General features: G+C 37.6%; 2 protein-coding genes across 2 annotated transcripts; one reads left to right on the top strand and one right to left on the bottom strand.

The window, feature by feature from the left end:
• The first annotated feature begins 346 nt into the window (after positions 1–346).
• On the top strand, positions 347–4,218 carry LOC126969127 (DNA-directed RNA polymerase II subunit RPB2). The gene has a single exon (XM_050814438.1). It carries the CDS (start codon positions 493–495, stop codon positions 4,021–4,023), a length of 3,531 nt encoding a protein of 1,176 aa, XP_050670395.1. The 5' UTR covers positions 347–492; the 3' UTR covers positions 4,024–4,218.
• Positions 4,214–17,317, bottom strand: LOC126969128 (piezo-type mechanosensitive ion channel component-like). The gene is made up of 7 exons (XM_050814439.1): positions 17,149–17,317; positions 14,740–14,920; positions 12,672–12,769; positions 10,834–10,931; positions 8,276–8,379; positions 7,326–7,467; positions 4,214–6,961 (listed from the first exon to the last, which is right to left on the bottom strand). Exons 1-7 carry the CDS (start codon positions 17,249–17,251, stop codon positions 6,815–6,817), a joined length of 873 nt encoding a protein of 290 aa, XP_050670396.1. The 5' UTR covers positions 17,252–17,317; the 3' UTR covers positions 4,214–6,814.
• Positions 17,318–17,651: the final 334 nt, after the last annotated feature.

Here is a 17,651-nt window from a genome sequence, read left to right as displayed (position 1 = left end):
TATCAATTGCTTATTTCCCAATAAATAGCCAATACTAAGGTTAAGCGGGGGCTAGAAATCCTGAAAGAATGTTTTGGATAAAAGTATATTATTTTCAAGCTATCGTTGACATAGGAAATTTTAATTTCAAAGAATAGGTACAACTGTAAACTCAATTTTAAAAAATGCGTCTGGTTGAAGAAGGGGTGTTAATGTTTTACTTACTCTTTGGACTTTGACATACATTATTTTAAGCATAGTGCGATATTAGTAAAATACTATAGTACCTAAATAATCTGTGGCTAGCTCGTTAGAGTAAAACTGTTCTGTGGTGGCTAGGTGCTAGCCTGCTAGCTGTCGCCTGACGCTGCCGCTGACAGCAGAAGCCCGTAAGGATTGTTCTGTGGACAGGCTGCGTTACGATTGCATTATCGCGTTGTCTTGATTTAATAAGTTCATTTACTAAGAACAAACTGTACCCTAAAACATCAGAGAGCGCTATATTGTGTTAAAATGTATGAAACTGAAGATGATCAGTATGAAGATGAAGATGTTGAAGAAATATCCTCTGAGCTATGGCAAGAAGCTTGTTGGATTGTCATCAATGCTTATTTTGATGAGAAAGGCTTAGTGCGGCAGCAGTTAGATAGTTTTGATGAATTCATCCAAATGTCTGTTCAACGTATTGTTGAGGATTCACCACCCATAGAATTACAAGCAGAAGCTCAACATTCTTCTGGAGAAATTGAGAACCCACCAAAATATCATCTGAAATTTGATCAGATCTATCTCTCGAAACCCACGCACTGGGAAAAGGATGGTGCTCCATCACCAATGATGCCTAATGAAGCACGTCTCAGAAATCTGACTTATTCTGCACCCTTGTATGTTGACATTACTAAGACTATTGTTAAAGAAAATGAAGATCCAATCGAAACTCAACATCAGAAAACATTTATTGGTAAAATACCAATTATGTTGAGATCTACATATTGCTTACTTAGCAATCTCACTGACAGAGACTTGACAGAGTTGAATGAATGCCCATTAGATCCTGGTGGCTATTTTATCATCAATGGTTCTGAAAAAGTACTTATTGCACAAGAAAAAATGGCAACAAATACAGTGTATGTATTTAGTATGAAGGATGGAAAGTATGCCTATAAAACTGAGATTCGATCATGTCTGGAACATAGTTCAAGACCTACTTCCACATTGTGGGTGAACATGATGGCCCGTGGTGGCCAGAGTATCAAGAAATCTGCAATTGGACAAAGAATTGTTGCAATTGTGCCATACATTAAACAGGAAATTCCTATAATGATTGTATTTAGAGCTCTTGGATTTGTAGCAGACAGAGATATATTGGAGCACATAATTTATGATTTTGATGATCCTGAAATGATGGAAATGGTAAAGCCATCTCTAGATGAAGCGTTCGTAATCCAGGAGCAAAATGTTGCTCTGAATTTCATTGGAGCTAGAGGTGCTAGACCTGGAGTCACGAAAGAAAGGCGTATCAAGTATGCAAGAGAAATATTACAAAAAGAAATGTTGCCTCATGTTGGTGTCTCCGATTTCTGTGAAACAAAAAAAGCCTACTTCTTGGGCTATATGGTACATAGGTTACTGCTAGCAGCATTGGGTCGTCGTGAATTAGATGACAGAGATCATTATGGCAACAAAAGATTGGACTTAGCTGGACCTCTGCTAGCTTTTCTATTCAGAGGTCTGTTTAAAAATTTACTTAAAGAGGTGAGAATGTATGCACAGAAATTTATTGACAAAGGTAAAGATTTCAATCTGGAGCTGGCCATAAAAACCAAAATTATTACTGATGGATTAAGATATTCTTTGGCTACTGGTAATTGGGGTGATCAGAAAAAGGCTCACCAGGCTAGAGCTGGTGTTTCCCAAGTATTAAATCGTTTAACATTTGCATCAACCCTTTCTCATTTGCGTCGTGTGAACTCGCCAATTGGTCGAGATGGTAAGCTTGCCAAACCACGTCAGCTTCATAACACGCTCTGGGGAATGATATGCCCCGCTGAAACTCCTGAAGGTGCTGCTGTAGGTCTGGTGAAGAATTTAGCTTTAATGGCTTATATATCTGTGGGAAGTCAACCATCACCAATTCTAGAGTTTTTGGAAGAATGGTCTATGGAAAATTTAGAAGAGATAGCACCATCTGCTATTGCTGATGCTACTAAAATATTTGTAAATGGTTGTTGGGTAGGTATTCACAGAGACCCAGAGCAATTAATGGCGACATTGAGAAAACTTCGTCGTCAGATGGATATTATTGTATCAGAGGTCAGCATGATTCGTGATATACGTGACCGGGAAATTAGAATATATACTGATGCGGGGAGAATTTGCCGTCCTCTTCTTATTGTTGAAAATGGAGCATTATTGCTGAAGAAAAAACATATTGACCAACTTAAGGAAAGGGATTATAATAACTATGGATGGCAAAACTTAGTGGCCAGTGGGGTAGTAGAGTATATTGATACATTAGAAGAAGAAACTGTTATGATTGCTATGAGTCCTGATGATCTTGCACAAGTTAAAGAGTATGCTTATTGTACAACATACACACACTGTGAAATTCATCCAGCTATGATACTGGGAGTTTGTGCATCTATTATTCCATTCCCTGATCATAATCAGAGTCCCAGGAACACCTACCAAAGTGCTATGGGTAAACAAGCCATGGGTGTTTATATCACCAATTTCCATGTCAGAATGGACACCTTAGCTCATGTGTTGTACTATCCACATAAACCATTAGTTACTACCAGATCTATGGAATATCTTCGGTTCAGAGAATTGCCAGCTGGCATTAATTCAATTGTTGCAATTTTATGTTACACTGGGTACAATCAAGAAGATAGTGTTATTTTAAATGCATCTGCAGTAGAAAGGGGTTTCTTTAGATCTGTGTTTTACCGATCATACAAAGATTCAGAATCTAAAAGGATTGGTGACCAGGAAGAACAATTTGAAAAACCTACAAGGCAAACATGTCAGGGTATGAGAAATGCCCTATATGATAAGTTAGATGATGATGGTATTATAGCACCCGGTATAAGAGTATCAGGGGATGATGTTGTGATTGGTAAAACAATAACATTGCCAGAAAATGATGATGAACTAGAAGGCACAACTAAACGTTATTCAAAGAGAGACGCTTCAACATTCTTGCGGAACAGTGAAACAGGAATTGTTGATCAGGTTATGCTCACTTTAAATAGTGAAGGCTATAAATTTTGTAAAATTCGTGTACGTTCAGTTCGTATTCCCCAAATTGGTGACAAGTTTGCGTCTCGCCATGGTCAGAAAGGTACTTGCGGTATACAGTACAGGCAAGAAGACATGCCTTTTACTTGCGAGGGACTAACTCCTGACATCATTATTAATCCTCACGCCATTCCGTCGCGTATGACGATTGGTCACTTGATTGAATGTATCCAAGGGAAAGTTTCCTCTAATAAAGGTGAAATTGGTGATGCCACACCGTTCAATGATGCTGTAAATGTGCAAAAAATATCTTCATTGTTACAAGAATATGGTTACCATTTAAGAGGAAATGAGGTAATGTATAATGGTCATACAGGTAGAAAGATCAATGCGCAAGTATTTTTAGGCCCTACTTATTACCAACGTCTGAAACACATGGTCGACGATAAAATCCATTCAAGAGCAAGAGGTCCCGTTCAGATTTTAGTTCGACAGCCTATGGAAGGTAGGGCGAGAGATGGTGGTCTACGGTTTGGAGAAATGGAACGAGACTGTCAAATCGCGCACGGTGCAGCACAATTTCTCCGTGAACGTCTCTTTGAAGTCTCAGATCCCTATCGTATTCATGTGTGTAATTTCTGTGGTCTCATCGCTATTGCTAATTTAAGAAACAACACTTTCGAATGCAAAGGCTGCAAGAATAAAACTCAGATTTCACAAGTGAGACTGCCTTATGCTGCGAAATTATTATTCCAGGAACTAATGTCTATGAATATTGCACCACGGCTAATGGTTATCAGCTAAATCAATGAGCCATTACTTTAAAACATACTATTGTTTTAAAATATAAATGTTAACTATAAAGATCTTAAAATATAAAATATGTACTTTTGACAGGATTACATCTACATACATACTCAGATGTTTTCATTAAATTAAGTTTTTCTGAAAGTTTTTTGTAATTCGATTATAAAGGTTTAATAAAATTCATCAATTAAACATTTTGACTTTTATTATCACAATCCACAACATCAAATGCAGCTTACAGAATACAAAATGTAAATTGTTTAAACTCTCGCACTTCAACAATTTCCGTTACAAGTAAAAAAAACTTAATTTTATATTTGTAAATATTATGAGGTATTGCAGCAATGTTCTCACAACAATATAAAATATTAAACTACATAATTATGTAACATCAATATAATTATTTAACAGTCATAATTAAAGAAAAATTATTGCAAGCTTAAAAATACGGGAAATACACATGACTCATATTATTATGCAAACAGAAACATATTTACAACATAATAAATACAACATTATTAAGTCTGCAGTACAAACATGCATTGTATGAAACAAATATGATAAGGGTTTAAGAGAGCATATAACCTAGGCTACACTAAAAACATCTTAAGTACCTATTAAATGTGATATGGTGTTTCTAAAATATACCGATATAACTGTGCCAAGTTAAAAACGATACTTTTAATATTTTAATTGATATAATCTCGATTCTAAATTATACAACTTTTAAGTAATACACGCAGTATTTTTTTTTTGGAGTTTATGGCCTGGTATCTAGACCTTTAGGCCAAATCCACGCAGTAGGCGCTGGTATGGGTTGTAGGTTTAAAAAAATATGGAGCGGATTTAATAAATAAGAAATACTCAATTACTGTGTATGTGTCAAATAAGCTCTATAACGTATCTACGAACGCATCCGATTACGGCCGAACCCGTACATGGATCATACAATAAAGAAATTTTAATTTATTTTTCATACAAATCGTTTTTTATAAATATCGTATACAGCGTGCCACAACAATGGCGACATTAAATAAACACATATTACGGTTAAGTAGTTCTATCCATATATCAATATATTATATCCATATATAGTTATATCCATATAGAACTACTTAACCGTAATAATAATAAAAAATACATAATTCAGCTAAATAAATCAATTTCCCATAGTAATATGATTTCGCAACAATCTGTAAGAAATCTAGTAGCCGCGAGCTAGCGCAGACAATGACAACTACTTCGTGCCATCTTATACGACTACCAAGGATGATTAAAATTTTGTTTCATAAATATATAATTTGTTTTTTAGAAAATTTCAATTATTTACTTTAAATTTTAGAATTATTTTTTACGATTAATGTTAAATAGCTTTACTCGTGTGTTCATTTAATGTAGTCATTATAGCGCAACGCTGTATAGTAGATAATTATAAAGGTTTTCCCGGACTTAAACTTGACCCTAAACGACATATATATTATTTTTACACCTGACACAGTTCCATCATAACAGTTACGTTATCTAACTCACTGGGTGACAACACCACTTTTTTTTTAAATCAGAGAAATTTGTCTATGGTGATTTTCTAAGAGATTTATTAGGTACTTACTTTATGTGGAACAAGTTTGTTCTATAATAACATATCAATAAATAAAATTGTTCATAACAATATGTCAATTATAACGCTCGCAGGTATACTTTGTTTATTGGAGGGATCCACGATCCCACTTTATAAGTACAGTTACTACTGATTTAGATGTTTCATTTCTAGCTCACTGGGGCATGAGAAAATCCCACCTTTCCTAATAAAATAAACTACAACTTCACTTATGTGAAGAATTTGAACCGTTACAAAACATTAATGTCGTAAAGTTTTACTATAGAATGATACCACAGAATGGAAATGGAGTGACCGCCCTCAGGCTATTTAAATAATAAATTATGTTGTGACAAAATCATATTTAAAATGAGTGGGATCTAACTTTTTTACTTTATTTCAATTTTCCTTTCAATAACGTAAGATACTATGTCCCTAATTAGAATTAATATTTAAAGAGTGGTAAAATGTTACTTCAATTGAGTTTTAAACGATTAGAAGATACCCCGTCTAGTCACCTCCCACCACTAAGTATGTATTTTTAAATTTTATTAACAAAAACTGAATTGAGACAGAATTAAATCACGTGTACAAGGCTCATGCACTTTAGTTAATAAATATCGACGATAACTTATAATGACCACATGATAAAACAATTCGTTTTAAAACTATACACAGCGCAGTTACAAAACTCTATTCCCTGGCTAGTTGTGCCCCACAGAAACTAAGCAAAAATATTTGAAGAAGGTACTTAAAGATAAAAAAGACACATTCACTTTCTCCGTGAGAGATGTGAGGAAGTTTGTGACGATAGTAAGGCCAACGAGACAAGATAAAGAATATTAGCATAGTTTCAGGGGTTCAAAACATTTTTATCGATATCTTTGAATATTGATGAATAAATACGGAAATGAAAAAATATGCATCACTTCCAATGCGATCCAAACAGGAATGAACTTGTTCACTAAATGGCGTACAAAAATTTTAAAGTAGCAAGAAACATGCAACGACATCTCGTCGACCAACTGACGCCATTACTGCGTACAAGTGATAGGGATAGAGACAATAATCGCAATGTAACTCAGTAACCGTCCGTTTGTTTACATTCTTTATCTTCTCTCGTTGGCCTTAGTATAGCCTAATTTCCCCAAAGACATTTGTACCGATAATTATCTAGCTATATATCTAAGTTCAGTGCGGGGCTGGAAGTGCTCTTTGTTCGTCACCAGGCTCGTCTCGAGGGCGGCTCCATTTTATCATGGTCTCCGGCGACCGATAGAGGAACACTAACTTGGCGAACAGATCTTCTTCTAGAGTCAGCTCCAATGCTTCACGAACCTTTACATAAAACAATGTAATTAGTTTTGCAAGGATGTATCGACATATTTACTAAATATTTGTAATTCTAGTATTATCACCGTGAGAGTTTTTTTTTTTTTTTTTTTTTTTTTTTTTTTTTTTTTTTTTTTTATTAAAACGGTTACAATACCAATTATATAAATCAAGTATTGCTAGACACTGTGGAGTGTGACAAGTTGGAGCAGCAACTGCACCAACACCTCAAGTATGTTAGTAAATAGATCACAATCAGGGCCGGATTCTACGAGGTGATTAAACAATTTCAAGACTCGCGGCACGGGCGCCGTGCGACACACGGGTACCGCCAGAAGACGGTGATTTCTGCTACTGTGGGTATACTCACGAGGTAGATGTCGAGACACAGCTGCAGCACTCGGTCGACGTTGGGCAGGTCGTCGAACATGATCTTGGTGTAGATGCCGGAGAAGAACCCGCGCAGTACTCGCGACGCCAGGAACACGAACGTCGTGTACAGCCCGATGATGCTGCAACACAGCGATGATGATGTATATGACGTCAGCCGTAAAGAGTAATATAATAAGCGGCCTTAGATAATTTATACGTCTAGATAGAGTCTCTTGCTGTTAGACAACCGATAAAAAAACAGGCCCGAAATATAGGTTTAGTTCCCGTGACAAGCTATGTATTACACTCATGATTTATATGACACTTTGTGTTAGTGTGCGTGAATTGCTCAAAATAGAGCAAAGTTCTAAAGTCAATGTTTTTCGAAGTTTTCACCTAACAGGTAGACAAATCTATCCTTTTACGCTTACTTAGATTTCAATAACCTATCGACATAACTATAATATGACATGACTATGGATAGATAGTCTTGTCATAAAACCGTAACTAGAGATACGTTATTGAATGATCGTTATATTAAATGATCTATGTAAGCGGTATTACCTGTCCATAACAGTGACAATATTAGAATCTAGCTAGTGAAAGTTGGCCCTGAGGAACGACCCCAAATTCAAAATCTGCTGATGATAATACTGGACTTTACACTGAATAAATAAAGTTGATACTGTTAATTTTTGTAACAGCATAATACTTCAAAATACTTAATTCCCAATTTCGATGTTCCGTTTTTCAAATGTCGAAATTTTATACGAATAACTATCAGGTTGCTTGCCAGAATGCTTATGCATACCACTAGCTACTTCCTCCCTCCCATCGTTATCCCAGAGGGTAGGATTTCTCTGATTGTATCACAATTTTGTAGTGCAGATAAATTTGTGTATAAAGTCTCGTATATAACAATATAGTGATAATAATAAAACATCTCACCCGCCCCCTGATATAAAGTTGAGCGTCTCCGGGAACAGTTTGTCGTTGAACGTGTACATCACCAGCATGTCACAGTTGTTCATCGGCACCGACAGCAGCGGGTCCTGTACAGCCATTTCACATTTATCTCTACTAACATTTTACATAAAAAAAACACACTAACACACTTCTTTTTAAAAAAAAGGATTTAATCAGAATTATTACACGAATAGCTAGTCATATTGAGCTGTCAATAGTTAAAAATAATTATGGAAAACAGACAATAACATTTGAACAACCTACCCTCAGAAATTAGAAATATTCTTTTAAGGCGAGTCTTCAAAGGCATATACTCAATAACTATGAAACGTTTCAATAACATAAGTGGGTTGTTTTATCAATTCGCCTTACATTGTATTGCATTGTATACCTACTAAAATCATTAATTCTTAATTATTGTTAAAATGTTAATTTCTCATGTAAGTAACAATAGCTCTTAATGAGAATAAAGTTATTTAAACCTAACATTACATTATTAAACTGAAACTTTTATTACATCGCCCATTGACGTACAATGATGTTTAACGTGATTCCTGCCGCCGAATTCCACCTTCGCACGACACGCCACAAATTGGATATCATCCCCACCATCTGGATGTGTGGCGGTCCTCCACAGTGCGGTTTACAAGGAGCTTTCTACCACGTACTACAAAGCTGTGGAATGAACTTCCTTGTGCGGTGTTTCCGGGACGATACGACATGGGTACCTTCAAAAAAAGCGCGTACACCTTCCTTAAAGGCCGGCAACGCTCCTGTGATTCCTCTGGTGTTGCAAGAGATTGTGGGCGGCGGTGATCACTTAACAACAGGTGACGCGTACGCTCGTTTGTCCTCCTATTCCATAAAAAAAATGAACAACTAGAATCACAATCACGCTCAAAAATTGTCTGAAGCAATACTCTGCCTTTTGATAACTTTGCCAATTAGGCAGAGTTATCGTTCAGTTGTGTTTTGACCGCGCTTTGAATTCAACACCACGCAATGGCAAAGTGTTCAGTGATAAACTGTCCAAATAACAACATATTCACACTTTAAAAGAATGAAGTGTCGTATTTCAGGTAAGTGCCACTTAAAATTAATAAAATAATGCAACTCACGTTTTTAATCATTTTGCTTAATAATTACGTTTCAATTGCAAAAACAAAACACATCGCCGACGAATGTGGTTCTTATGAGCGTATACATATAGACTTCAAACATGCTACGAAATAAGGTGTTAATTTGAATGAATGTATAATGTTATCTGTATACCTATCTGTTAATGTTAAAAGTTAATTCGTATACCCAACGCCACTAGGGACATTTTTGACGACCTTTTAATATACGATTGTGAGTCTAGTTGTATATAGTACGTCAATGACATCGCTTCAAAATTTTTCGTTCATTTATTGAATGTCGCATTACAGCCGGCCGCAAGGAAGTGAAGTTGAATCATTAATTTCAACTACTGCTTTCAAATCAGGTTGGCCTGGTTGTCTATTCGGCTTACGGATTTGGTCGTCGTATATGCACAAGGTATTAATTAGTGCTCAAAACATTATATTTATTGCTCATTTTTCTTAGATTGTGCCCCAAATAATCAAACATCATTTCTACACTACTACTGGTTTTCGTTTTGCCAAATTTCGTCATAGTCGCTTAAATGTCATTGCCTGTGGCAGTGTCATGGGGCGGGTCGTTCCCTTCCCTAAATTTCTTTTCATTGCATACAATCCTCATTATTTTCTCACTTCTTTAAAAAAAAACTATTACGAAGTGGTGGTAAATGGTATAATAAATTTTTACATTCATAATTCATTAACCTAAATGAATAAAGTGATATTGAATTGATTTTGATTTACACTCAAACATTTCTTGTGTAAAAGGTAGGCCCAAACAGATATCGATTCACCTGATTAACTTAGGGGTACCTATATTTCACCAGGACACCATATAGATACCAGAGTAATGACGCGTCCGGGCTGTTCACGCCACCAAATTGTTTGGGCGGACGGACACCAGGTAAGTAACTCCCCATAGAGCTGTATATATTTAGTTGATTTATTTATATCACGAGCACACTACAGCTTGAAAAATTCTGCCAATCCCCTTGTCAGTCACATAATTTATAATTTAATTTTAAAACACTACCATAATGATTTTGTTACGTGTTTTGGATGAAAAGAAAACAAGAATATCTAGAGCTGGCAAGGGAAGCTCTACAATTAAGTAATTGTACCAATCGCCACTTCAATGGTGCACACTTAAACTAAAAAAAGAAATTAATTACTATTATTCAATTAGAAAAATTATGTGATTTTTAACAATTCAAAAGTAGCAGATTTTACAAGTATTCGTAGCAGTAAGAGTGGAAATTAGGTTAGCTGTCGTCTTCGTTTCGGGTTTGTTAATATCACTAGTTTGCAATAACCTACACACTCATGTATCGCACGACGTTTTTCAATATAGGTACCTATTTGTGAAATAGTAAAAAACAATTTTAAATTTCATGGTAAATAGTAAAATATTATGTAAATTACCCGCTCCTCGCAAGCCTCGTGCACTCGCCAGTAGCTCACGTTTCCTTCTCTCTCTAATCTCATTTTGACGTTGCGGTAGAAGCGAGCGCTATCTTCTTCTGTACAAAAAAAAATTGGGTTTATGTCACAATTGTAATACGAAACCTAAACAATTTGTTATTTTCAAGTGATATCCCTCACTTCTAGGATTAAATACTTATGCAGATTGAATTTGTAACAAAATTTACGAACAATGCGGGACTCGAACCTTGAACGAAAATCTTGGTATATCTTAGATACTCATCTTGGTTTAAGCATCGATGAGTCACTCGGACGTTTGGCTCAGTTGGTAAGAGTGCTCGAAGGGAACCCGAGCGTCGCGAGTGCCGTATCGTCCGTAAATTTTGGTACAAATTAAATTTTTATAAATAAAAAATCTTACAAACTTCAATACCGATACATATTCGTGGCTGGTTCGCGGGCTGACAAAATCAAGAGCTAATATTCGGTAGTTTTTGTCGACAAAAACAAGTCCCAAAGATAAAGCAGTCTAAGCAGTGAATACATGTTACAAATAAGTCTGGTGTTGCCAATACTAAATCCAGACTAGTCCGAGTCGAGGTCCCCCACCAAGGACGGTAATTGTACCATACATATTATTAGGTACATACATATAAGTACTTACAAAAAAATTAAAAGGTATTTTTCATTCTTCGTTATAAATTTAAAACTATACATCAAAAAAATTAATAAAATCTGTTTAAGCTTGTGCCAATGAACACCTTTCGTATGACACGGTTAACTTAATTCAAAATTTGTATCGCCATTCCTTACATTAAAGATTTTTTTAATGATTTAATTACAAATGTATAGTTTTCAGACTTTTCTCTATACTTATAGTATAAGACGATATTACTAACTTTGGCTAACTTCATAGTTCTAGGTCGACGAAAAATACCCTATAAATTTTGATTCACTTGAAAGTGGCGAAATACACGTTTTATGCGGTATAAACGATCGTATCTTTTATTAAACGATAATTCAGAAAATTGATTCATAGCGTCAAGACTGTAGACTGGAGTATATCATTTTAAATTCAACTCGATACCTCCACGAGCTCCTGAGAGGAAGGGTCGGAAGGGTCTTGACAGACAGGTGGACGGACAACAAAGTGATCTTATAAAGATTCCATTTTTCCCTTTTGAGATACGAACGGAACCCTAAAAAACGAAAAGAAATGGCGCAGAGGACCGGATTACTCAGCATATAGACAAGCAGAGAAAAAAATCCGACAATTGACACAGTTATCCGAATACTAAGCCCCAATTTAATCAATAAAACTCAATTTTACATAAATGAGTTCAAATCCCAGTATTGATCTCGATTAAACACAAAGCGGTCTCACCAATACCTTTCGAGCGTGTTGACAAAAACTGAGCTAGAATAATAGAATGCATCAAATACAAAACTATCATCGATAAATATGAACAAAATCAAAATTGTTACATTATGTCAATATTTCTATTGCGATATGACAGTTCTTGAACGCGATCAAATATGTTGAAATTACAAAAATCGGCGGTTAGCATTTAAACGCGTTTAAGCTACAGCTGCGTTTAGTTTGCGATTGTGAAATCCGAATTCAATCTGAACACACGTTTACAAGCATAAGCGTATGGCAAATTGTTCTAATCACCTTCTACTTCAATGGTGAAATTGGGAGTAAATGAAAAGACAGCGGATGGTCCGTCAGTAGACGGCATAAGAAAATTGAACAAACAGGGACAAAAGAAAATAGATGAAATGCGGTTACAAAGGGTTTTTTTAAGGTAAGCACCAATTACGCTGACAACAATTACCTCCTTCAGTAATAACAGGCATCAGTTGGAAGGCAGGTTTGGAGGTGCCCTTGTTGAACACCTTCACGAACTTTGGGAACAGATGTTTCACATTCAACCTGCAATGAAAACAGTTACTTGTTTTAGTGAAGATTCAACGCATTTTTATCTTACAACTATTATTAAGAATCATCTTTAGTGCAAATTAACATTTCTTATTTATGCATTTATACTATTTATTTTTTATTTTAAAAAATATAATAAGCACTTGATTGTGATGTCCTAATTCTTGAATTACATGAAATGTAAAATCTGCTAAAAATATAATTAAAAATTATATTTGATTTACACGTTACTTGTACAGGTAGAACAACTATATTAGTCTCTTCTTTGGAGGAATGTAGATACTTGTATCCAATACTATACTCGTGACTAGTCTTCTTCAATATTGTCTCAATAGTTTTTTTTTTTATTGAAAAGGAGGACAAACGAGCGTACGGGTGTTAAGTGATCACCGCCGCTCACATTCTTTTGCAACACCAGAGGAATCACAGGAGCGTTACCGACCTTTAAGGAAGGTGTGCGCGCTTTTTTGAAGGTCTATCCATATCGTATCGTTCCGAAAACACCGAACAAGGAAGCTCATTGCGGTTTTCAAGGAAATTTACTTGAAAACCGCACTGTGGAGGACCGCCACACATCCAGATGGTGGGGATGATATCCTAATGTGGCATGGCGTGCGATCTTTAAGATAGTTGCTTACTTTAGTTAAACAGCATGTCATTTTCGTCATAGCTCAGTTATCACTTACCATATGAATGGTGTATACGTTGTTGGCGGTTTTTTTAAATATTTAAATAAATATTCGTCACTTAAACGACACCCATTACCATTATCATACAATGACTGGGCTAGGAAAATGTCAGGCAAAATTTATTTTCGCACACTAGACTATAACATAATCCACAAAAACCAACTCGTTCCTCCACAATACAACGAGAAACAAACAATGAATAACGTGGTCAAAATATGGTAGCGTGTTGTGGTCTGTGGAGGGACTCGTTTAGGCTAAGTTCATATGTATCCAACATATTTATAACATTTACATGTCTGTTTATGTACGCGGTGCAGTTTGGCAACATTACTTGAAAAGGACGCGGAGGGTGCAATTTGATTATGGATTTTATACTGTGACGTAATATGTAAGCTGAGACGTCAAAGAAGAACGCAAAGACGATATTGGATGCATCCTATTATAAGTGAAATACTTTCTTCAAGCCTATTTGTCATTTATATTTCCTGAGACTACACGAAGATTTTTTTTAAATTATATCTCTTGGAATAGTCCCCTTAGACTTAAGATTCCAAACGACATATATTTTCTCTATTTCGTCGATAAGTACCTAAATCGATAGATACTGCATCTATGTGTCTTTCCGTCTCAACTCGCGCAGATCAACTAAAGTCTGAACAGGTCGATACGGATTCGTAGAACTTCACGCGAGGCGCCGCGAGATTTTTCGTGGCTCGAGATCTTGTTCTGTGATGTAGACGATAATCACCGTTTACTTTGATCTTTACCAGGCGGTAACTAGTGGGCAGACAAACTTAGCCTTGTTTTATGATCGCCTTGTTTTGTGATTTCCTTTTTTATGAAAAAAAGGGACGAGATGAGTAGGACGTTCAGCTGATGGTAAATCATACGCCTTACCCAGTACAATGCAGTGCCGCTCAGGATTCTCGAAAAACCAAAAACTTCTGAGCGGCACTACAATTGCGCTCGTCACCTTGAGACATAAGATGTTAAGTCTCTTTTGGCCAGTAATTTCACTAGCTACGGCGCCAGACCGAAACACAGTAATGTTTACATATTACTGCTTCACGGCAGAAATAGACGCTGTTAATACCTTGTAAACACATACCGAAGGTCGGGAGAGTGTTTTTGGCATTTTTTTTGGATGTTGACAAGGCCTAATACGTATACGTGTACGGTATGTAGGTACGTGTACGGTATGTAGGTCCGTGTACGGTATGTAGGTCCGTGTACGGTATGTAGGTCCGTGTACGGTATGTAGGTTCGTGCACGCACCAGGTGTCGGGCGCCGCTCGCGCGGCTAGCAGGTCGAGCAGGGTGTCCCGCTCGGGGTTCCGCTTGCCTTCGATGAAGGCCTCGAGCGGCACCTCGCGGTTCGCCTCGATGGTGGGCGGGTTCTGCGGGTTGTTGCTGGGGTGCGTGATCACGTACGTGAACTTTACTACCAGCGTCGCGTCTGCAAACAACATCACATCTTTGACTATGTTTATCTACATTGGTACACTGCGGTGTAAGGCTGAGATCTATACCACTGTATATAAGTAAAGTCCGAGCAACGACTAAGTACACTTACTTAGACGTTGCTCAGACTTTACTTGCGTAAATCTTAGCTCACTGTGATAAAACGCGAACTTAACTTTTTCAAGTGGCTGTCTTAGCTGCGCATAATTTCAGCTGTCAAAACCAAATCAAAGATTATGCTAAGCTCACTACACACCTAAGTTTAACGTAAGTAAAGTCTGAGCAAAGTCTAAGTACGCTCTAGATCTCAGCCTTAGACTCATTATTATTGTTATGAGCAGTAGAAATAGCTATATACGTATATCGCTATACGTACAGAGTTCATCGAGAATATTAATTCCACCTAATTTACTGCAAAGCAGCAATGCACTTGTATTCCAATAGAAAGAGTTTACATGTCTGTGTATTTACAGAAAGAAAACATATTATATCCTAGCTTAAAACTCAGAGCGAGTATCGCATCATGCCTTGTTCACATACACCACGTTCGTTATATGTGGACCCGGCCTGACGCTACGTCCCAAGGTCGTTACTGTTAACTAAGATAATATCAAGACTCCCATGGGCAGATGAAGCCAATTCAAAACAAAATCACTTTACTTATATGTAGATCAAGGAAATGAAATTTCTTTCTTTTATTTTTATATATACCGCCACTTCGGAAATGGTTGAACTATAATGAGAAGAAGTCACAAGAAACTCATTGCCACACTTTTATATCAAAATTTACACCTTCATCTTTATACAAATCAATTCAGTCACAATATCATCACCCTTTTCGAAGTAGCGGTAGATTCAATGAGAAAAATATTAGAAAGAAAGAAAGAAAGAAAGAACGACCGTATGTACGATATGTCTGTGACGTACAAAAATTGATTTTGATATGATTTCTCAAATACTCAATGCCTTACACGAGTAAGCCAAAAAAAAAGTATACATAAATTAATTGGTTAAAACAAGAGTTATTGAGTACCTACTGTAGATGCATCAATCCACACACTCTAAATAAATAGGAAGTCTCTTGTGAGCATTTTATTAGCGATTTAAAAAAATATGATAACTTTAATTTAAAAAACACGAAGCAGAGTTTCTTGTAACCGGATCATCCCGCCACCGCAAGTTCACCGTTCACGAGCATGACGCATGGGCCAGCCATCGCCTCCTACGATCATATTTTAGGATCGTAGGAGATCGTAGATCGTAGGAGGTATGTATCAGATGGGCTGGGCCATATATCTGCTTCTGTACTTTGATAGATAGGTGGGAGGGGTCCCGTTCTCCTTTCACACGCTCGTCGTGATATTTTCGTGCTTTGTTTTTGAAGATTTCATTATTACGTTTTAAATTTTATTGTTAATAGATCTGTAGTTTCTGTTGTTCTGTGTTCTATAATAGTATTGCCAGAATAGTAAATATTTTTTACACTTAACCAAGATTCTTGCAGTAATATTTCATCATTATAATAATAACTAGTAGACGGTGTTTTCATTGAAAGCTCCCAGACGGCGTATTTACTATCGACAACTCAATCATATATCGTTAATGTATACAAAAATGTGAACAAAAACTTATCATATTATATAATAAAACCTTTTCGAGAACCACGCCATCCATTGGTGGAAACAGCATTAAAATCGGTGCAGTAGTTTTTGAGTTTATCACGAATAGACGGACAGACAGACGCGGCGGAGTACTTCGTTTTATAATAAATACATAAATATTATAATCACGTCTCTTTTCCGTAGGGGTAGGCAGAGACCACTTCTTTCCACTTGCTACGATCCTTACAGACTTGTTTCGCTTCGTCCACTTTCATTATTCCTTTCATACATGCTCTTCGGTTTAGGGTACTCTTGACCTGGCCTTTTTTTAAGACGTCCCTGATTTGGTGTCGAAAGGTCCGATTAGGTCTTATCTATAATATGTAGTGATAATATTCTAGTATGGTCGAGGGGCCAATGTGACCGGGCGGTACTCACTGGAGAGCGCCTCCCGCTCCAGACGGTCCAGCTCGGGCGGCGAGATGTTCCAGGCGGCGGTGGAGTTGGGGTTGATGGTGATGACGGCCACGTCGTTGAACATGTAGTTGGAGAGGAAGGTCTGCGCCGTGCGGTCGCGGCCGTACAGGTTGCTGAGGAGCCAATGTGACCGGGCGGTACTCACTGGAGAGCGCCTCCCGCTCCAGACGGTCCAGCTCGGGCGGCGAGATGTTCCAGGCGGCGGTGGAGTTGGGGTTGATGGTGATGACGGCCACGTCGTTGAACATGTAGTTGGAGAGGAAGGTCTGCGCCGTGCGGTCGCGGCCGTACAGGTTGCTGAGGAGCCAATGTGACCGGGCGGTACTCACTGGAGAGCGCCTCCCGCTCCAGACGGTCCAGCTCGGGCGGCGAGATGTTCCAGGCGGCGGTGGAGTTGGGGTTGATGGTGATGACGGCCACGTCGTTGAACATGTAGTTGGAGAGGAAGGTCTGCGCCGTGCGGTCGCGGCCGTACAGGTTGCTGAGGAGCCAATGTGACCGGGCGGTACTCACTGGAGAGCGCCTCCCGCTCCAGACGGTCCAGCTCGGGCGGCGAGATGTTCCAGGCGGCGGTGGAGTTGGGGTTGATGGTGATGACGGCCACGTCGTTGAACATGTAGTTGGAGAGGAAGGTCTGCGCCGTGCGGT

Source organism: Leptidea sinapis, chromosome 17, assembly GCF_905404315.1.
Source record: "Leptidea sinapis chromosome 17, ilLepSina1.1, whole genome shotgun sequence".
In the NCBI taxonomy this organism is placed as follows: Eukaryota; Metazoa; Arthropoda; class Insecta; order Lepidoptera; family Pieridae; genus Leptidea; species Leptidea sinapis.
This window is presented reverse-complemented; position numbering and strand designations above follow the sequence as displayed.

Excerpts from the sequence above, each read along its gene's own strand:
- LOC126969127 (XM_050814438.1), top strand. The coding sequence starts at position 493 with ATGTATGAAACTGAAGATGATCAGTATGAAGATGAAGATGTTGAAGAA.
- LOC126969128 (XM_050814439.1), bottom strand. The coding sequence starts at position 17,251 with ATGTTCAACGACGTGGCCGTCATCACCATCAACCCCAACTCCACCGCC. Across the intron at positions 14,921-17,148 it reads GGAGCGGGAGGCGCTCTCCA|ACGCGACGCTGGTAGTAAAG; the intron begins GTGAGTACCGCC and ends TGTTGTTTGCAG. Across the intron at positions 8,380-10,833 it reads ACGAGGCTTGCGAGGAGCGG|GACCCGCTGCTGTCGGTGCC; the intron begins GTAATTTACATA and ends ATGGCTGTACAG.